Raw genomic sequence first — 24,298 nt, forward strand, 5'->3', positions numbered from 1 at the left:
TATCGATATATCGATAAGTATCGATATATCGATAAGTATCGATATATCGATAAGTATCGATATATCGATAAGTATCGATATATCGATAAGTATCGATATATCGATAAGTATCGATATATCGATAAGTATCGATATATGGAGAAGTATCGATATAACGAGAAGTATCGATATATCGAAAAGTATCGATATATCGAAAAGTATCGATATATCGATAAGTATCGATGTATCGAAAAGTATCCATATATCGAAAAGTATCAATATATCGAAAAGTATCGATATATCGAAAAGTATCGATATATCGATAAGTATCGATATATCGAGAGGTATCGATATATCGAAAAGTATCGATATATCGAAAAGTATCGATATAACGAAAAGTATCGGTATATCGAAAAGTATCGATATATCGAAAAGTACCGATATATCGATAAGTACCAATATATCGAAAAGTACCGAAAAGATATCGAAAAGTATCGAAAAGATATCGAAAAGTAGCGATATAATATCGAAAAGTATCGAAAAGATATCGAAAAGTATCGAAAAGATATCGAAAAGTATCGAAAAGATATCGAAAAGTGTCTATATATAATGAAAAGTATCTATATATAATAAAAAGTATCGATATATAATGAAAAGTATCGATATATAATGTGAAAAGTATCGAAAAGATATCGATAAGTATCGAAAAGATATCGATAAGTATCGAAAAGATATCGATAAGTATCGAAAAGATATAGATAAGTTTCGAAAAGATATCGAAAAGTATCGAAAAGACATCGAAAAGTATCGAAAAGATATCGAAAAGTATCGAAAAGTTATCGAAAAGTATCGAAAAGATATCGAAAAGTATCGAAAAGATATCGAAAAGTATCGAAAAGATATCGAAAAGTATCGAAAAGATATCGAAAAGTATCTATATATATCGAAAAGTATCTATATATATCGAAAAGTATCTATATATATCGAAAAGTATCTATATATAATGAAAAGTATCGATATATAATGAAAAGTATCGATATATAATGATAAGTATCGATATATAATGATAAGTATCGATATATAAGTACCGAAAAGATATCGAAAAGTACCGAAAAGATATCGAAAAGTACCGAAAAGATATCGAAAAGTATCGAAAAGATATCGAAAAGTATCGAAAAGATATCGAAAAGTATCGAAAAGATATCAAAAAGTATCGATATATCGATAAGTATCGAAAAGATATCGAAAAGTATCGATATATCGATAAGTATCGATATATCGAAAAGTATCGATATATCGAAAAGTATCGATATAACGAAAAGTATCGATATATCGAAAAGTATCGATATATCGATAAGTATGATTTATCGAAAAGTATCGATATATCGATAAGTATCTATATATCGATAAGTATCGATATATCGATAAGTATCGATATATCGCAAAGTATCGATATATCGATAAGTATCGATATATCGGTAAGTACAGAAAAGATATCGAAAAGTACCGAAAAGATATCGATAAGTACCGGAATGATATCGAAAAGTACCGAAAAGATATCGAAAAGTACCGAAAAGATATCGAAAAGTACCGAAAAGATATCGAAAAGTACCGAAAAGATATCGAAAAGTACCGAAAAGATTTCGAAAAGTACCGAAAAGATATCGAAAAGTACCGAAAAGATATCGAAAAGTACCGAAAAGATATCGAAAATTACCGAAAAGATATCGAAAAGTACCGAAAAGATATCGAAAAGTACCGAAAAGATATCGAAAAGTACCGAAAAGATATCGACAAGTACCGAAAAGATATCGACAAGTACCGAAAAGATATCGACAAGTACCGAAAAGATATCGAAAAGTACCGAAAAGATATCGAAAAGTATCGAAAAGATATCGAAAAGTATCGCAAAGATATCGAAAAGTATCGAAAAGATATCGAAAAGTATCGATATATCGATAAGTATCGATATATCGAAAAGTATCGAAAAGATATCGAAAAGTATCGATATATCGAAAAGTATCAATATGTCGAAAAGTATCGATATATCGATAAGTATCGATATATCGATAAGTATCGATATATCGAAAAGTATCGATACGCCGAAAAGTATCGATATATCGATAAGTATCGATATATCGATAAGTATCGATATATCGATAAGTATCGATATATCGAAAAGTATCGATATATCGATAAGTATCGATATATCGATAAGTATCGATATATCGAGAAGTATCGAAATATCGAAAAGTATCGATATATCGATAAGTATGGATATATCGAATAGTATCGATATATCGAAAAGTATCGATATATCGATAAGTATCCATATATCGATAAGTATCTATATATCGATATATCGATAAGTATCGATATATCGATAAGTATCGATATAACGATAAGTACCGATATATCGATAAGTATCGATAAGTATCGATATATCGATAAGTATCGATATATCGATATGTATCGATATATCGAAAAGTATCGATACGCCGAAAAGTATCGATATATCGATAAGTATCGATATATCGATAAGTATCGATATATCGATAAGTATCGATATATCGATAAGTATCGATATATCGATAAGTATCGATATATCGAGAAGTATCGAAATATCGAAAAGTATCGATATATCGATAAGTATGGATATATCGAATAGTATCGATATATCGAAAAGTATCGATATATCGATAAGTATCCATATATCGATAAGTATCTATATATCGATATATCGATAAGTATCGATATATCGATAAGTATCGATATATCGAAAAGTATCGATAAATCGATAAGTATCGATATATCGATAAGTATCGATATATCGATAAGTATCGATATATCGAAAAGTATCGATATATCGATAAGTATCGATATATCGATAAGTATCGATATATCGAAAAGTATCGTTATATCGATAAGTATCGAAAAGATATCGAAAAGATCGAAAAGTATCGAGAAGATATCGCAAAGTATCGATATATCGATAAGTATCGATATATCGAAAAGTATCGATATATCGATAAGTATCGATATATCCGATATATCGATAAGTATCGATATATCGAAAAGTTTCGGTAAATCGATAAGTATCGATATATCGATAAGTATCGATATATCGAAAAGTATCGATATATCGAAAAGTATCGATATATCGAAAAGTGTCGATATATCGAAAAGTATCGATTTATCGAAAAGTATCGATATATCGAAAAGTACCGATATATCGAAAAGAATCGATATATCGAAAAGTATCGAAATATCGAAAAGTATCGATATATCGATAAGTATCGATAAGATATCGAAAAGTACCGAAAAGATATCGAAAAGTACCGAAAAGATATCGAAACGTATCGAATAGTATCGATATTTATCGAAAAGTATCGATATATATCGAAAAGTATCTATATATAAGGAAAAGTATCGATATATAATGAAAAGTATCGATATATAGTGAAAAGTATCGATATATAATGATAAGTATGGATATATAATGATAAGTATCGATATATAATGATAAGTATCGATATATAATAATAGGTATCGATATATAATGATAAGTATCGATATATAATGAAAGGTATCGATATATAATAAAAAGTATCGATATATAATGAAAGGTATCGATGTATAATAAAAAGTATCGATATATAATGAAAAGTATCGAAAAGATATCGAAAAGTATCGAAAAGATATCGAAATGTATCGAAAAGATATCGAAAAGTATCGAAAAGTATCGAAAAGATATCGAAAAGTATCGAAAAGATCGAAGAAAAGATATCGAAAAGTATCGTTATATCGATAAGTATCGATATATCGAAAAGTATCGATATATCGATAAGTATTGATATATCCGATATATCGATAAGTATCGATATATCGAAAAGTATCGATAAATCTATAAGTATCGATAAATCGATAAGTATCGATACATCGATAAGTATCGATAAGTATCGATATATCGATAAGTATCGATATATCGATAAGTATCGATATATCGATAAGTATCGATATATCGATAAGTATCGATATGTCGATAAGTATCGATATATCGATAAGTATCGATATGTCGAAAAGTATCGATATATCGAAAAGTATCGATATATCGTAAAGAATCGATATATCGTAAAGTATCGATATATCGAAAAGTACCGATATATCGAAAAGTACCGAAAAGATATCGAAAAGTATCGAAAAGATATCGAAAAGTACCGAAAAGATATCGAAAAGTACCGAAAAGATATCCAAAAGTACCGAAAAGATATCGAAAAGTACCGAAAAGATATCGAAAAGTACCGAAAAGATATCGAAAAGTACCGAAAAATTTTCGAAAAGTATCGAAAAGATATCGATAAGTATCGAAAAGATATCGATAAGTATTTATATATAATGAAAAGTATCTATATATAATAAAAAGTATCGATATATAATGAAAAGTATCGATATATAATGAAAAGTATCGAAAAGATATCGATAAGTATCGAAAAGATATCGATAAGTATCGAAAAGATATCGATAAGTATCGAAAAGATATCGATAAGTATCGAAATTTTATAGATAAGTATCGAAAAGATATCGAAAAGTATCGAAAAGATATCGAAAAGTATCGAAAAGACATCGAAAAGTATCGAAAAGATATCGAAAAGATATCGAAAAGTATCGAAAAGATATCTAAAAGTATCGAAAAGATATCGAAAAGTACCGAAAAAATATCGAAAAGTATCGATATATCGAAAAGTATCGATATATCGAAAAGTATCGATATATCGATAAGTATCGATATATCGAAAAGTATCGATGTATCGAAAAGTATCGATATATCGATAAGTATCGATACATCGAAAAATATCGATATATCGATAAGTATCGATATATCGAAAAGTATAGATGTATCGAAAAGTATCGATATATCGATAAGTATCGATATATCGAAAAGTATCGATATATCGAAAAGTATCGATGTATCGAAAAGTATCGATATATCGATAAGTATCGATATATCGAAAAGTATCGATATATCGAAAAGTATCGATATATCTAATAGTATCGATATATCAAGAAGTATCGATATATCGAAAAGTATCGATATATCGAAAAGTATCGATATATCGAAAAGAATCATTATATCGATAAATATCGATATATCTAAAAGTACCGAAAAGATATCGATAAGTACCGAAAAGATATCGATAAGTACCGAAAAGATATCTATAAGTACCGAAAAGATATCTAAAAGTACCGATAGGATATCTAAAAGTACCGAAAAGATATCGAAAAGTACCGAGAAGATATCGAAAAGTACCGAAAAGATATCGAAAAGTATCGAAAAGATATCGAAAAGTATCGAAAAGATATCGAATAGTATCGATATATATCGAAAAGCATCGATATATATCGAAAAGTATCTATATATAAGGAAAAGTATCGATATATAAGGAAAAGTATCGATATATAATGAAAAGTATCGATATATAATGAAAAGTATCGATATATAATGAAAAGTATCGAAAAGATATCGAAAAGTATCGAAAAGATATCAAAAAGTATCGAAAAGATATCGAAAAGTATCGAAAAGATATCGATAAGTATCGATATATCGATAAGTATCGACATATCGATAAGTATCGATATATCGATAAGTATCGACATATCGATAAGTATCGATATATCGATAAGTATCGATGTATCGAAAAGTATCGATATATCGATAAGTATCGATATATCGAAAAGTATCAATATATCGATATCGATGTATCGAAAAATATCGATATATCGATAAGTATCGATATATCGATAAATATCGATATATCGATAAGTATCGATATATCGAAAAGTATCGATATATCGAAAAGTATCGATATATCGATAAGTATCGATATATCGAAAAGTATCGATATATCGAAAAGTATCGATATATCGATAAGTATCGATATATCGATAAGTATCGATATATCGATAAGAGTCGATAAGTATCGATATATCGATAAGTATCGATATATCGATAAGTATCGATATATCGATAAGTGTCGATATATCGATAAGTATCGATATATCGATAAGTATCGATGTATCAAAAAGTATCGATATATCGAAAAGTATCGGTATTTCGAAAAGTATCGATATATCGAAAAGTATCGATATATCGAAAAGTATCGATATGTCGAAAAGTATCGATATATCGAAAAGTACCGATATATCGATAAGTACCGATATATCGAAAAGTACCGAAAAGATATCGAAAAGTATCGAAAAGATATCGAAAAGTATCGAAAAGATATCGAAAAGTAGCGAAATAATATCGAAAAGTATCGAAAAGATATCGAAAAGTATCGAAAAGATATCGAAAAGTATCGAAAAGATATCGAAAAGTGTCTATATATAATGAAAAGTATCTATATATAATAAAAAGTATCGATATATAATGAAAAGTATCGATATATAATGTGAAAAGTATCGAAAAGATATCGATAAGTATCGAAAAGATATCGATAAGTATCGAAAAGATATCGATAAGTATCGGAAAGATATCGATAAGTATCGAAAAGATATAGATAAGTTTCGAAAAGATATCGAAAAGTATCGAAAAGACATCGAAAAGTATCGAAAAGTTATCGAAAAGTATCGAAAAGATATCGAAAAGTATCGAAAAGTTATCGAAAAGTATCGAAAAGATATCGAAAAGTATCGAAAAGATATCGAAAAGTATCGAAAAGATATCGAAAAGTATCGAAAAGATATTGAAAAGTATCGAAAAGATATCGAAAAGTATCTATATATATCGAAAAGTATCTATATATATCGAAAAGTATCTATATATATCGAAAAGTATCTATATATAATGAAAAGTATCGATATATAATTAAAAGTATCGATATATAATGAAAAGTATCGATATATAATGATAAGTATCGATATATAATGATAAGTATCGATATATAAGTACCGAAAAGATATCGAAAAGTACCGAAAAGATATCGAAAAGTACCGAAAAGATATCGAAAAGTATCGAAAAGATATCGAAAAGCATCGAAAAGTTATCGAAAAGTATCGAAAAGATATCAAAAAGTATCGATATATCGATAAGTATCGAAAAGATATCGAAAAGTATCGATATATCGATAAGTATCGATATATCGAAAAGTATCGATATATCGAAAAGTATCGATATAACGAAAAGTATCGATATATCGAAAAGTATCGATATATCGATAAGTATGATTTATCGAAAAGTATCGATATATCGATAAGTATCGATATATCGAAAAGTATCGATATATCGAAAAGTATCGATATATCGATAAGTATTGATATATCCGATATATCGATAAGTATCGATATATCGAAAAGTATCGATAAATCTATAAGTATCGATAAATCGATAAGTATCGATATAACGAAAAGTATCGATATATCGAAAAGTATCGATATATCGAAAAGTATCGATATATCTAAAAGTATCGATACATCGAAAAGTATCGATATATCGAAAAGTATCGATATATCGATAAGTATCGATAAGATATCGAAAAGTATCGATATATCGAAAAGTATCGATATATCGAAATGTATCGATATATCGATAAGTATCGATATATCGAAAAGTATCGAAAAGATATCGATAAGTACCGAAAAGATATCGATAAGTACCGAAAAGATATCGAAAAGTATCGATATATATCGAAAAGTATCTATATATAAGGAAAAGTATCGATATATAAGCAAAAGTATCGATATATAATGAAAAGTATCGATATATAATGAAAAGTATCGATATATAATGAAAAGTATCGATATATAATGAAAACTATCGATATATAATGAAAAGTATCGAAAAGATATCGAAAAGTATCGAAAAGATATCGAAAAGTATCGAAAAGATATCGAAAAGTATCGATATATCGAAAAGTATCGATATATCGATAAGTATCGATATATCGATAAGTATAGATATATCGAAAAGTATCGATATATCGAAAAGTATCGATATATCGATAAGTATCGATATATCGGTAAGTATCGATATATCGATAAGTATCGATATATCGATAAGTATCGACATATCGAAAAGTGTCGATATATCGAAAGGTATCGATATATCGAAAAGTATCGATATATCGTAAAGTATCGATATATCGAAAAGTACCGATATATCGAAAAGTACCGAAAAGATATCGAAAAGTACCGAAAAGATATCGAAAAGTACCGAAAAGATATCCAAAAGTACGGAAAAGGTATCGAAAAGTACCGAAAAGGTATCGAAAAGTACCGAAAATATATCGAAAAGTATCGAAAAGATATCGAAAAGTATCGAAAAAATATCGAAAAGTATCGAAAAGATATTGAAAAGTATCGAAAAGATATCGAAAAGTATCTATATATAATGAAAAGTATCTATATATAATAAAAAGTATCGATATATAATGAAAAGTATCGATATATAATGAAAAGTATCGAAAAGATATCGATAAGTATCGAAAAGATATCGATAAGTATCGAAAAGATATCGATAAGTATCGAAAAGATATCGATAAGTATCGAAAAGATATAGATAAGTATCGAAAAGGTATCGATAAGTATCGAAAAGATATCGAAAAGTATCGAAAAGATATCGAAAAGTATCGAAAAGACATCGAAAAGTATCGAAAAGATATCGAAAAGATATCGAAAAGTATCGAAAAGATATCGAAAAGTATCGAAAAGATATCGAAAAGTATCTATATATATCGAAAAGTATCTATATATATCGAAAAGTATCTATATATATCGAAAAGTATCTATATATAATGAAAAGTATCGATATATAATTAAAAGTATCGATATATAATGAAAAGTATCGATATATAATGATAAGTATCGATATATAATGATAAGTATCGATATATAAGTACCGAAAAGATATCGAAAAGTACCGAAAAGATATCGAAAAGTACCGAAAAGATATCGAAAAGTATCGAAAAGATATCGAAAAGTATCGAAAAGATATCGAAAAGTATCGATATATCGATAAGTATCGAAAAGATATCGAAAAGTATCGATATATCGATAAGTATCGATATATCGAAAAGTATCGATATATCGAAAAGTATCGATATAACGAAAAGTATCGATATACCGAAAAGTATCGATATATCGATAAGTATCGATATATCGATAAGTATCGATATATCGATAAGTATCGATATATCGAAAAATATCGATATATCGTAAAGTATCGATATATCGAAAAGTATCGATATATCGATAAGTATCGATATATCGATAAGTATCGATATATCGAAAAGTATCGATATATCGATAAGAATCGATATATCGATAAGTACCGAAAAGATATCGAAAAGTACCGAAAAGATATCGAAAAGTACCGAAAAGATATCGAAAAGTACCGAAAAGATATCAAAAAGTACCGAAAAGATATCGAAAAGTACCGAAAAGATATCGAAAAGTACCGAAAAGATTTCGAAAAGTACCGAAAAGATATCGAAAAGTACCGAAAAGATATCGAAAAGTACCGAAAATATATCGAAAAGTACCGAAAAGATATCGAAAAGTACCGAAAAGATATCGAAAAGTACCGAAAAGATATCGAAAAGTACCGAAAAGATATCGACAAGTACCGAAAAGATATCGAAAAGTACCGAAAAGATATCGAAAAGTATCGTTAAGATATCGAAAAGTATCGTAAAGATATCGAAAAGTATCGAAAAGATATCGAAAAGTATCAATGTATCGATAAGTATCGATATATCGATAAGTATCGATATATCGATAAGTATCGATATATCGATAAGTATCGATATATCGAAAAGTATCGATATATCGATAAGTATCGATATATCGAAAAGTATCGATATATCGAAAAGTATCGATATATCGAAAAGTATCGATATATTGATAAGGATCGATATATCGAAAAGTATCGATATATCGATAAGTATCCATATATCAATAAGTATCGATATATCGATATATCGATATATATATATATATATATATCGATATATCGATAAGTATAAGTATATATCGATAAGTATCGATATATCGATAAGTATCGATATATCGAAAAGTATCGATATATCGATAAGTATCGATATATCGATAAGTATCGATATATCGATAAGTATCGATATATCGATAAGTATCGATATATCGATAAGTATCGATATATCGATAAGTATCGATATATCGATAAGTATCGATATATGGAGAAGTATCGATATAACGAGAAGTATCGATATATCGAAAAGTATCGATATATCGAAAAGTATCGATATATCGATAAGTATCGATGTATCGAAAAGTATCCATATATCGAAAAGTATCAATATATCGAAAAGTATCGATATATCGAAAAGTATCGATATATCGATAAGTATCGATATATCGAGAGGTATCGATATATCGAAAAGTATCGATATATCGAAAAGTATCGATATAACGAAAAGTATCGGTATATCGAAAAGTATCGATATATCGAAAAGTACCGATATATCGATAAGTACCAATATATCGAAAAGTACCGAAAAGATATCGAAAAGTATCGAAAAGATATCGAAAAGTAGCGATATAATATCGAAAAGTATCGAAAAGATATCGAAAAGTATCGAAAAGATATCGAAAAGTATCGAAAAGATATCGAAAAGTGTCTATATATAATGAAAAGTATCTATATATAATAAAAAGTATCGATATATAATGAAAAGTATCGATATATAATGTGAAAAGTATCGAAAAGATATCGATAAGTATCGAAAAGATATCGATAAGTATCGAAAAGATATCGATAAGTATCGAAAAGATATAGATAAGTTTCGAAAACATATCGAAAAGTATCGAAAAGACATCGAAAAGTATCGAAAAGTTATCGAAAAGTATCGAAAAGATATCGAAAAGTATCGAAAAGTTATCGAAAAGTATCGAAAAGATATCGAAAAGTATCGAAAAGATATCGAAAAGTATCGAAAAGATATCGAAAAGTATCGAAAAGATATCGAAAAGTATCTATATATATCGAAAAGTATCTATATATATCGAAAAGTATCTATATATATCGAAAAGTATCTATATATAATGAAAAGTATCGATATATAATGAAAAGTATCGATATATAATGATAAGTATCGATATATAATGATAAGTATCGATATATAAGTACCGAAAAGATATCGAAAAGTACCGAAAAGATATCGAAAAGTACCGAAAAGATATCGAAAAGTATCGAAAAGATATCGAAAAGTATCGAAAAGATATCGAAAAGTATCGAAAAGATATCAAAAAGTATCGATATATCGATAAGTATCGAAAAGATATCGAAAAGTATCGATATATCGATAAGTATCGATATATCGAAAAGTATCGATATATCGAAAAGTATCGATATAACGAAAAGTATCGATATATCGAAAAGTATCGATATATCGATAAGTATGATTTATCGAAAAGTATCGATATATCGATAAGTATCGATATATCGATAAGTATCGATATATCGATAAGTATCGATATATCGCAAAGTATCGATATATCGATAAGTATCGATATATCGGTAAGTACAGAAAAGATATCGAAAAGTACCGAAAAGATATCGATAAGTACCGGAATGATATCGAAAAGTACCGAAAAGATATCGAAAAGTACCGAAAAGATATCGAAAAGTACCGAAAAGATATCGAAAAGTACCGAAAAGATATCGAAAAGTACCGAAAAGATTTCGAAAAGTACCGAAAAGATATCGAAAAGTACCGAAAAGATATCGAAAAGTACCGAAAAGATATCGAAAATTACCGAAAAGATATCGAAAAGTACCGAAAAGATATCGAAAAGTACCGAAAAGATATCGAAAAGTACCGAAAAGATATCGACAAGTACCGAAAAGATATCGACAAGTACCGAAAAGATATCGAAAAGTACCGAAAAGATATCGAAAAGTATCGAAAAGATATCGAAAAGTATCGCAAAGATATCGAAAAGTATCGAAAAGATATCGAAAAGTATCGATATATCGATAAGTATCGATATATCGAAAAGTATCGAAAAGATATCGAAAAGTATCGATATATCGAAAAGTATCAATATGTCGAAAAGTATCGATATATCGATAAGTATCGATATATCGATAAGTATCGATATATCGAAAAGTATCGATACGCCGAAAAGTATCGATATATCGATAAGTATCGATATATCGATAAGTATCGATATATCGATAAGTATCGATATATCGATAAGTATCGATATATCGAAAAGTATCGATATATCGATAAGTATCGATATATCGATAAGTATCGATATATCGAGAAGTATCGAAATATCGAAAAGTATCGATATATCGATAAGTATGGATATATCGAATAGTATCGATATATCGAAAAGTATCGATATATCGATAAGTATCCATATATCGATAAGTATCTATATATCGATATATCGATAAGTATCGATATATCGATAAGTATCGATATATCGATAAGTACCGATATATCGATAAGTATCGATAAGTATCGATATATCGATAAGTATCGATATATCGATATGTATCGATATATCGATAAGTATCGATATATCGATAAGTATCGATATATCGAAAAGTATCGATATATCGAAAAGTATCGATATATCGTAAAGTATCGATATATCGAAAAGTACCGATATATCGAAAAGTACCGAAAAGATATCGAAAAGTATCGAAAAGATATCGAAAAGTGCCGAAAAGATATCCAAAAGTACCGAAAAGATATCCAAAAGTACCGAAAAGATATCGAAAAGTACCGAAAAGATATCGAAAAGTACCGAAAAGATATCGAAAAGTACCGAAAAGATATCGAAAAGTATCGAAAAGATATCGAAAAGTATCGAAAAGATATCGAAAAGTATCGAAAAGATATCGAAAAGTATCTATATATAATGAAAAGTATCTATATATAATATAAAGTATCGATATATAATGAAAAGTATCGATATATAATGAAAAGTATCGAAAAGATATCGATAAGTATCGAAAAGATATCGATAAGTAACGAAAAGATATCGATAAGTATCGAAAAGATATAGATAAGTATCGAAAAGATATCGATAAGTATCGAAAAGATATCGAAAAGTATCGAAAAGACATCGAAAAGTATCGAAAAGATATCGAAAAGATATCGAAAAGTATCGAAAAGATATCGAAAAGTATCTATATATATCGAAAAGTATCTATATATATCGAAAAGTATCTATATATATCGAAAAGTATCTATATATAATGAAAAGTATCGATATATAATTAAAAGTATCGATATATAATGAAAAGTATCGATATATAATGATAAGTATCGATATATAATGATAAGTATCGATATATAAGTACCGAAAAGATATCGAAAAGTACCGAAAAGATATCGAAAAGTACCGAAAAGATATCGAAAAGTACCGGAAAGATATCGAAAAGTACCGAAAAGATATCGAAAAGTACCGAAAAGATATCGAAAAGTACCGAAAAGATATCGAAAAGTACCGAAAAGATTTCGAAAAGTACCGAAAAGATTTCGAAAAGTACCGAAAAGATATCGAAAAGTACCGAAAAGATATCGAAAAGTACCGAAAAGATATCGACAAGTACCGAAAAGATATCGACAAGTACCGAAAAGATATCGATAAGTACCGAAAAGATATCGACAAGTACCGAAAAGATATCGATAAGTACCGAAAAGATATCGACAAGTACCGAAAAGATATCGAAAAGTATCGAAAAGATATCGAAAAGTATCGAAAAGATATCGAAAAGTATCGTAAAGATATCGAAAAGTATCGAACAGATATCGAAAAGTATCGATGTATCGATAAGTATCGATATATCGATAAGTATCGATATATCGATAAGTATCGATATATCGAAAAGTATCGATTTATCGAAAAGTATCGATATATCGAAAAGTATCGCTATATCGAAAAGTATCGATATATCGATAAGTATCGATATATCGAAAAGTATCGATATATCAATAAGTATCCATATATCAATAAGTATCGATATATCGATATATCGATAAGTATCGATAAATCGATAAGTATCGATATATCGATAAGTATCGATATATCGCAAAGTATCGATATATCGATAAGTATCGATACATCGGTAAGTATCGATATATCGATAAGTATCGATATATCGATAAGTACAGAAAAGGTATCGAAAAGTAGCGAAAAGATATCGAAAAGTACCGGAAAGATATCGAAAAGTATCGAAAAGATATCGAAAAGTACCGAAAAGATATCGAAAAGTACCGAAAAGATATCCAAAAGTACCGAAAAGATATCGAAAAGTACCGAAAAGATATCGAAAAGTACCGAAAAGATATCGAAAAGTACCGAAAAGATATCGAAAAGTATCGAAAAGATATCGAAAAGTATCGAAAAGATATCGAAAAGTATCGAAATGATATCGAAAAGTATCGAAAAGATATCGAAATGTATCGATATATCGAATAGTATCGATATATCGAATAGTATTATTAAATCGATAAGTATCGATATATCGAAAAGTACCGATATATCGAAAAGTACCGATATATCGATAAGTATCGATATATCGATAAGTATCGATAAGTATCGATATATCGATAAGTATCGATATATCGATAAGTATCGATATATCGATAAGTATCGATATATCGATAAGTATCGATATATCGATAAGTATCGATATATCGATAAGTATCGATATGTCGATAAGTATCGATATATCGATAAGTATCGATATATCGAAAAGTATCGATATATCGAAAAGTATCGATATATCGTAAAGAATCGATATATCGTAAAGTATCGATATATCGAAAAGTACCGATATATCGAAAAGTACCGAAAAGATATCGAAAAGTATCGAAAAGATATCGAAAAGTACCGAAAAGATATCGAAAAGTACCGAAAAGATATCCAAAAGTACCGAAAAGATATCGAAAAGTACCGAAAAGATATCGAAAAGTACCGAAAAGATATCGAAAAGTACCGAAAAATTTTCGAAAAGTATCGAAAAGATATCGATAAGTATCGAAAAGATATCGATAAGTATTTATATATAATGAAAAGTATCTATATATAATAAAAAGTATCGATATATAATGAAAAGTATCGATATATAATGAAAAGTATCGAAAAGATATCGATAAGTATCGAAAAGATATCGATAAGTATCGAAATTTTATAGATAAGTATCGAAAAGATATCGAAAAGTATCGAAAAGATATCGAAAAGTATCGAAAAGACATCGAAAAGTATCGAAAAGATATGGAAAAGTATCGAAAAGATATCGAAAAGTGTCTATATATAATGAAAAGTATCTATATATAATAAAAAGTATCGATATATAATGAAAAGTATCGATATATAATGTGAAAAGTATCGAAAAGATATCGATAAGTATCGAAAAGATATCGATAAGTATCGAAAAGATATCGATAAGTATCGAAAAGATATCGATAAGTATCGAAAAGATATAGATAAGTTTCGAAAAGATATCGAAAAGTATCGAAAAGACATCGAAAAGTATCGAAAAGTTATCGAAAAGTATCGAAAAGATATCGAAAAGTATCGAAAAGTTATCGAAAAGTATCGAAAAGATATCGAAAAGTATCGAAAAGATATCGAAAAGTATCGAAAAGATATCGAAAAGTATCTATATATATCGAAAAGTATCTATATAAATCGAAAAGTATCTATATATATCGAAAAGTATCTATATATAATGAAAAGTAGCGATATATAATTAAAAGTATCGATATATAATGAAAAGTATCGATATATAATGATAAGTATCGATATATAATGATAAGTATCGATATATAAGTACCGAAAAGATATCGAAAAGTACCGAAAAGATATCGAAAAGTACCGAAAAGATATCGAAAAGTATCGAAAAGATATCGAAAAGTATCGAAAAGATATCGAAAAGTATCGAAAAGATATCAAAAAGTATCGATATATCGATAAGTATCGAAAAGATATCGAAAAGTATCGATATATCGATAAGTATCGATATATCGAAAAGTATCGATATATCGAAAAGTATCGATATAACGAAAAGTATCGATATATCGAAAAGTATCGATATATCGATAAGTATCGATATATCGAAAAGTATCGATATATCGATAAGTATCGAAAAGATATCGAAAAGTATCGAAAAGATCGAAAAGTATCGAAAAGATATCGCAAAGTATCGATATATCGAAAAGTATCGATATATCGAAAAGTATCGAAAAGATATCGAAAAGTATCGATATATCGAAAAGTATCAATATGTCGAAAAGTATCGATATATCGATAAGTATCGATATATCGATAAGTATCGATATATCGAAAAGTATCGATATGCCGAAAAGTATCGATATATCGATAAGTATCGATATATCGATAAGTATCGATATATCGATAAGTATCGATATATCGATAAGTATCGATATATCGAAAAGTATCGATATATCGATAAGTATCGATATATCGAAAAGTATCGATATATCGAGAAGTATCGAAATATCGAAAAGTATCGATATATCGATAAGTATGGATATATCGAATAGTATCGATATATCGAAAAGTATCGATATATCGATAAGTATCCATATATCGATAAGTATCTATATATCGATATATCGATAAGTATCGATATATCGATAAGTATCGATAAATCGAAAAGTATCGATAAATCGATACGTATCGATATATCGATAAGTATCGATATATCGATAAGTATCGATATATCGAAAAGTATCGATATATCGATAAGTATCGATATATCGATAAGTATCGTTATATCGATAAGTATCGAAAAGATATCGAAAAGATCGAAAAGTATCGAGAAGATATCGCAAAGTATCGATATATCGATAAGTATCGATATATCGAAAAGTATCGATATATCGATAAGTATCGATATATCCGATATATCGATAAGTATCGATATATCGAAAAGTTTCGGTAAATCGATAAGTATCGATATATCGATAAGTATCGATATATCGAAAAGTATCGATATATCGAAAAGTATCGATATATCGAAAAGTGTCGATATATCGAAAAGTATCGATTTATCGAAAAGTATCGATATATCGAAAAGTACCGATATATCGAAAAGAATCGATATATCGAAAAGTATCGAAATATCGAAAAGTATCGATATATCGATAAGTATCGATAAGATATCGAAAAGTACCGAAAAGATATCGAAAAGTACCGAAAAGATATCGAAACGTATCGAATAGTATCGATATTTATCGAAAAGTATCGATATATATCGAAAAGTATCTATATATAAGGAAAAGTATCGATATATAATGAAAAGTATCGATATATAGTGAAAAGTATCGATATATAATGATAAGTATGGATATATAATGATAAGTATCGATATATAATGATAAGTATCGATATATAATAATAGGTATCGATATATAATGATAAGTATCGATATATAATGAAAGGTATCGATATATAATAAAAAGTATCGATATATAATGAAAGGTATCGATGTATAATAAAAAGTATCGATATATAATGAAAAGTATCGAAAAGATATCGAAAAGTATCGAAAAGATATCGAAAAGTATCGAAAAGATATCGAAAAGTATCGAAAAGTATCGAAAAGATATCGAAAAGTATCGAAAAGATCGAAGAAAAGATATCGAAAAGTATCGTTATATCGATAAGTATCGATATATCGAAAAGTATCGATATATCGATAGGTATTGATATATCCGATATATCGATAAGTATCGATATATCGAAAAGTATCGATAAATCTATAAGTATCGATAAATCGATAAGTATCGATACATCGATAAGTATCGATAAGTATCGATATATCGATAAGTATCGATATATCGAAAAGTATCGATGTATCGAAAAGTATCGATATATCGATAAGTATCGATATATCGAAAAGTATCGATATATCGAAAAGTATCGATATATCTAATAGTATCGATATATCAAGAAGTATCGATATATCGAAAAGTATCGATATATCGATAAGTATCGATATATCGAAAAGTATCGATATATCGAAAAGTATCGATATATCTAATAGTATCGATATATCAAGAAGTATCGATATATCGATAAGTATCGATATATCGAAAAGTATCGATGTATCGAAAAGTATCGATATATCGATAAGTATCGATATGTCGATAAGTATCGATATATCGATAAGTATCGATATGTCGAAAAGTATCGATATATCGAAAAGTATCGATATATCGTAAAGAATCGATATATCGTAAAGTATCGATATATCGAAAAGTACCGATATATCGAAAAGTACCGAAAAGATATCGAAAAGTATCGAAAAGATATCGAAAAGTACCGAAAAGATATCGAAAAGTACCGAAAAGATATCCAAAAGTACCGAAAAGATATCGAAAAGTACCGAAAAGATATCGAAAAGTACCGAAAAGATATCGAAAAGTACCAAAAAATTTTCGAAAAGTATCGAAAAGATATCGATAAGTATCGAAAAGATATCGATAAGTATTTATATATAATGAAAAGTATCTATATATAATAAAAAGTATCGATATATAATGAAAAGTATCGATATATAATGAAAAGTATCGAAAAGATATCGATAAGTATCGAAAAGATATCGATAAGTATCGAAAAGATATCGATAAGTATCGAAAAGATATCGATAAGTATCGAAATTTTATAGATAAGTATCGAAAAGATATCGAAAAGTATCGAAAAGATATCGAAAAGTATCGAAAAGACATCGAAAAGTATCGAAAAGATATCGAAAAGATATCGAAAAGTATCGAAAAGATATCGAAAAGTATCGAAAAGATATCGAAAAGTACCGAAAAAATATCGAAAAGTATCGATATATCGAAAAGTATCGATATATCGAAAAGTATCGATATATCGATAAGTATCGATATATCGAAAAGTATCGATGTATCGAAAAGTATCGATATATCGATAAGTATCGATACATCGAAAAATATCGATATATCGATAAGTATCGATATATCGAAAAGTATAGATGTATCGAAAAGTATCGATATATCGATAAGTATCGATATATCGAAAAGTATCGATATATCGAAAAGTATCGATGTATCGAAAAGTATCGATATATCGATAAGTATCGATATATCGAAAAGTATCGATATATCGAAAAGTATCGATATATCTAATAGTATCGATATATCAAGAAGTATCGATATATCGAAAAGTATCGATATATCGAAAAGTATCGATATATCGAAAAGAATCGATATATCGATAAATATCGATATATCTAAAAGTACCGAAAAGATATCGATAAGTACCGAAAAGATATCGATAAGTACCGAAAAGATATCTATAAGTACCGAAAAGATATCTAAAAGTACCGATAGGATATCTAAAAGTACCGAAAAGATATCGAAAAGTACCGAGAAGATATCGAAAAGTACCGAAAAGATATCGAAAAGTATCGAAAAGATATCGAAAAGTATCGAAAAGATTTCGAATAGTATCGATATATATCGAAAAGCATCGATATATATCGAAAAGTATCTATATATAAGGAAAAGTATCGATATATAAGGAAAAGTATCGATATATAATGAAAAGTATCGATATATAATGAAAAGTATCGATATATAATGAAAAGTATCGAAAAGATATCGAAAAGTATCGAAAAGATATCAAAAAGTATCGAAAAGATATCGAAAAGTATCGAAAAGATATCGAAAAGTATCGATATATCGATAAGTATCGATATATCGATAAGTATCGACATATCGATAAGTATCGATATATCGATAAGTATCGACATATCGATAAGTATCGATATATCGATAAGTATCGATGTATCGAAAAGTATCGATATATCGATAAGTATCGATATATCGAAAAGTATCAATATATCGATATCGATGTATCGAAAAATATCGATATATCGATAAGTATCGATATATCGATAAATATCGATATATCGATAAGTATCGATATATCGAAAAGTATCGATATATCGAAAAGTATCGATATATCGATAAGTATCGATATATCGAAAAGTATCGATATATCGAAAAGTATCGATATATCGATAAGTATCGATATATCGATAAGTATCGATATATCGATAAGAGTCGATAAGTATCGATATATCGATAAGTATCGATATATCGATAAGTATCGATATATCGATAAGTGTCGATATATCGATAAGTATCGATATATCGATAAGTATCGATGTATCAAAAAGTATCGATATATCGAAAAGTATCGGTATTTCGAAAAGTATCGATATATCGAAAAGTATCGATATATCGAAAAGTATCGATATGTCGAAAAGTATCGATATATCGAAAAGTACCGATATATCGATAAGTACCGATATATCGAAAAGTACCGAAAAGATATCGAAAAGTATCGAAAAGATATCGAAAAGTATCGAAAAGATATCGAAAAGTAGCGAAATAATATCGAAAAGTATCGAAAAGATATCGAAAAGTATCGAAAAGATATCGAAAAGTATCGAAAAGATATCGAAAAGTGTCTATATATAATGAAAAGTATCTATATATAATAAAAAGTATCGATATATAATGAAAAGTATCGATATATAATGTGAAAAGTATCGAAAAGATATCGATAAGTATCGAAAAGATATCGATAAGTATCGAAAAGATATCGATAAGTATCGGAAAGATATCGATAAGTATCGAAAAGATATAGATAAGTTTCGAAAAGATATCGAAAAGTATCGAAAAGACATCGAAAAGTATCGAAAAGTTATCGAAAAGTATCGAAAAGATATCGAAAAGTATCGAAAAGATATCGAAAAGTATCGAAAAGATATCGAAAAGTATCGAAAAGATATCGAAAAGTATCGAAAAGATATTGAAAAGTATCGAAAAGATATCGAAAAGTATCTATATATATCGAAAAGTATCTATATATATCGAAAAGTATCTATATATATCGAAAAGTATCTATATATAATGAAAAGTATCGATATATAATTAAAAGTATCGATATATAATGAAATGTATCGATATATAATGATAAGTATCGATATATAATGATAAGTATCGATATATAAGTACCGAAAAGATATCGAAAAGTACCGAAAAGATATCGAAAAGTACCGAAAAGATATCGAAAAGTATCGAAAAGATATCGAAAAGTATCGAAAAGTTATCGAAAAGTATCGAAAAGATATCAAAAAGTATCGATATATCGATAAGTATCGAAAAGATATTGAAAAGTATCGATATATCGATAAGTATCGATATATCGAAAAGTATCGATATATCGAAAAGTATCGATATAACGAAAAGTATCGATATATCGAAAAGTATCGATATATCGATAAGTATGATTTATCGAAAAGTATCGATATATCGATAAGTATCGATATATCGAAAAGTATCGATATATCGAAAAGTATCGATATATCGATAAGTATTGATATATCCGATATATCGATAAGTATCGATATATCGAAAAGTATCGATAAATCTATAAGTATCGATAAATCGATAAGTATCGATGTAACGAAAAGTATCGATATATCGAAAAGTATCGATATATCGAAAAGTATCGATATATCTAAAAGTATCGATACATCGAAAAGTATCGATATATCGAAAAGTATCGATATATCGATAAGTATCGATAAGATATCGAAAAGTATCGATATATCGAAAAGTATCGATATATCGAAATGTATCGATATATCGATAAGTATCGATATATCGAAAAGTATCGAAAAGATATCGATAAGTACCAAAAAGATATCGATAAGTACCGAAAAGATATCGAAAAGTATCGATATATATCGAAAAGTATCTATATATAAGGAAAAGTATCGATATATAAGCAAAAGTATCGATATATAATGAAAAGTATCGATATATAATGAAAAGTATCGATATATAATGAAAACTATCGATATATAATGAAAAGTATCGAAAAGATATCGAAAAGTATCGAAAAGATATCGAAAAGTATCGAAAAGATATCGAAAAGTATCGATATATCGAAAAGTATCGATATATCGATAAGTATCGATATATCGATAAGTATAGATATATCGAAAAGTATCGATATATCGAAAAGTATCGATATATCGATAAGTATCGATATATCGGTAAGTATCGATATATCGATAAGTATCGATATATCGATAAGTATCGACATATCGAAAAGTGTCGATATATCGAAAAGTATCGATATATCGAAAAGTATCGATATATCGTAAAGTATCGATATATCGAAAAGTACCGATATATCGAAAAGTACCGAAAAGATATCGAAAAGTACCGAAAAGATATCGAAAAGTACCGAAAAGATATCCAAAAGTACGGAAAAGGTATCGAAAAGTACCGAAAAGGTATCGAAAAGTACCGAAAATATATCGAAAAGTATCGAAAAGATATCGAAAAGTATCGAAAAAATATCGAAAAGTATCGAAAAGATATTGAAAAGTATCGAAAAGATATCGAAAAGTATCTATATATAATGAAAAGTATCTATATATAATAAAAAGTATCGATATATAATGAAAAGTATCGATATATAATGAAAAGTATCGAAAAGATATCGATAAGTATCGAAAAGATATCGATAAGTATCGAAAAGATATCGATAAGTATCGAAAAGATATCGATAAGTATCGAAAAGATATAGATAAGTATCGAAAAGGTATCGATAAGTATCGAAAAGATATCGAAAAGTATCGAAAAGATATCGAAAAGTATCGAAAAGGCATCGAAAAGTATCGAAAAGATATCGAAAAGATATCGAAAAGTATCGAAAAGATATCGAAAAGTATCGAAAAGATATCGAAAAGTATCTATATATATCGAAAAGTATCTATATATATCGAAAAGTATCTATATATATCGAAAAGTATCTATATATAATGAAAAGTATCGATATATAATTAAAAGTATCGATATATAATGAAAAGTATCGATATATAATGATAAGTATCGATATATAATGATAAGTATCGATATATAAGTACCGAAAAGATATCGATAAGTACCGAAAAGATATCGAAAAGTACAGAAAAGATATCGAAAAGTATCGAAAAGATATCGAAAAGTATCGAAAAGATATCGAAAAGTATCGATATATCGATAAGTATCGAAAAGATATCGAAAAGTATCGATATATCGATAAGTATCGATATATCGAAAAGTATCGATATATCGAAAAGTATCGATATAACGAAAAGTATCGATATATCGAAAAGTATCGATATATCGATAAGTATCGATATATCGATAAGTATCGATATATCGATAAGTATCGATATATCGATAAGTATCGATATATCGAAAAATATCGATATATCGTAAAGTATCGATATATCGAAAAGTATCGATATATCGATAAGTATCGATATATCGATAAGTATCGATATATCGAAAAGTATCGATATATCGATAAGTATCGATATATCGATAAGAATCGATATATCGATAAGTACCGAAAAGATATCGAAAAGTACCGAAAAGATATCGAAAAGTACCGAAAAGATATCAAAAAGTACCGAAAAGAGATCGAAAAGTACCGAAAAGATATCGAAAAGTACCGAAAAGATTTCGAAAAGTACCGAAAAGATATCGAAAAGTACCGAAAAGATATCGAAAAGTACCGAAAATATATCGAAAAGTACCGAAAAGATATCGAAAAGTACCGAAAAGATATCGAAAAGTACCGAAAAGATATCGAAAAGTACCGAAAAGATATCGAAAAGTACCGAAAAGATATCGACAAGTACCGAAAAGATATCGAAAAGTACCGAAAAGATATCGAAAAGTATCGAAAAGATATCGAAAAGTATCGTTAAGATATCGAAAAGTATCATAAAGATATCGAAAAGTATCGAAAAGATATCGAAAAGTATCAATGTATCGATAAGTATCGATATATCGATAAGTATCGATATATCGATAAGTATCGATATATCGATAAGTATCGATATATCGAAAAGTATCGATATATCGATAAGTATCGATATATCGAAAAGTATCGATATATCGAAAAGTATCGATATATCGAAAAGTATCGATATATTGATAAGGATCGATATATCGAAAAGTATCGATATATCGATAAGTATCCATATATCAATAAGTATCGATATATCGATATATCGATATATATATATATATATCGATATATCGATAAGTATAAGTATATATCGATAAGTATCGATATATCGATAAGTATCGATATATCGATAAGTATCGATATATCGATAAGTATCGATATATCGATAAGTATCGATATATCGATAAGTATCGATATATCGATAAGTATCGATATATCGATAAGT

General features: G+C 27.9%; 1 protein-coding gene across 1 annotated transcript; it reads left to right on the forward strand.

Moving 5' to 3' along the window:
- Nucleotides 1-588: 588 nt before the first annotated feature.
- Nucleotides 589-23,809, forward strand: LOC126232218 (repetitive organellar protein-like). Its single transcript, XM_049942511.1, has 40 exons — nt 589-595; nt 669-929; nt 1,051-1,228; nt 1,468-1,959; nt 2,908-3,038; nt 3,627-3,772; nt 4,099-4,381; nt 4,423-4,722; nt 5,468-5,606; nt 6,190-6,332; nt 6,447-6,770; nt 6,912-7,107; nt 7,270-7,331; nt 8,175-8,372; nt 8,414-8,715; nt 9,303-9,637; nt 10,446-10,603; nt 10,718-10,999; nt 11,121-11,316; nt 11,538-12,008; nt 12,674-12,872; nt 13,017-13,212; nt 13,314-13,796; nt 14,140-14,390; nt 14,768-15,050; nt 15,092-15,298; nt 15,372-15,653; nt 15,795-15,951; nt 16,784-16,914; nt 17,503-17,615; nt 18,227-18,509; nt 18,551-18,850; nt 19,596-19,752; nt 20,336-20,478; nt 20,593-20,895; nt 21,037-21,232; nt 21,395-21,528; nt 22,280-22,477; nt 22,519-22,820; nt 23,426-23,809. The coding sequence occupies exons 1-40, from the start codon at nt 589-591 to the stop codon at nt 23,807-23,809; spliced, it is 9,306 nt and encodes a 3,101-aa protein (XP_049798468.1).
- The last annotated feature ends 489 nt before the right edge of the window (nt 23,810-24,298 follow it).

This window comes from Schistocerca nitens, unplaced genomic scaffold (assembly GCF_023898315.1).
Source record: "Schistocerca nitens isolate TAMUIC-IGC-003100 unplaced genomic scaffold, iqSchNite1.1 HiC_scaffold_466, whole genome shotgun sequence".
Classification (NCBI taxonomy): Eukaryota; Metazoa; Arthropoda; class Insecta; order Orthoptera; family Acrididae; genus Schistocerca; species Schistocerca nitens.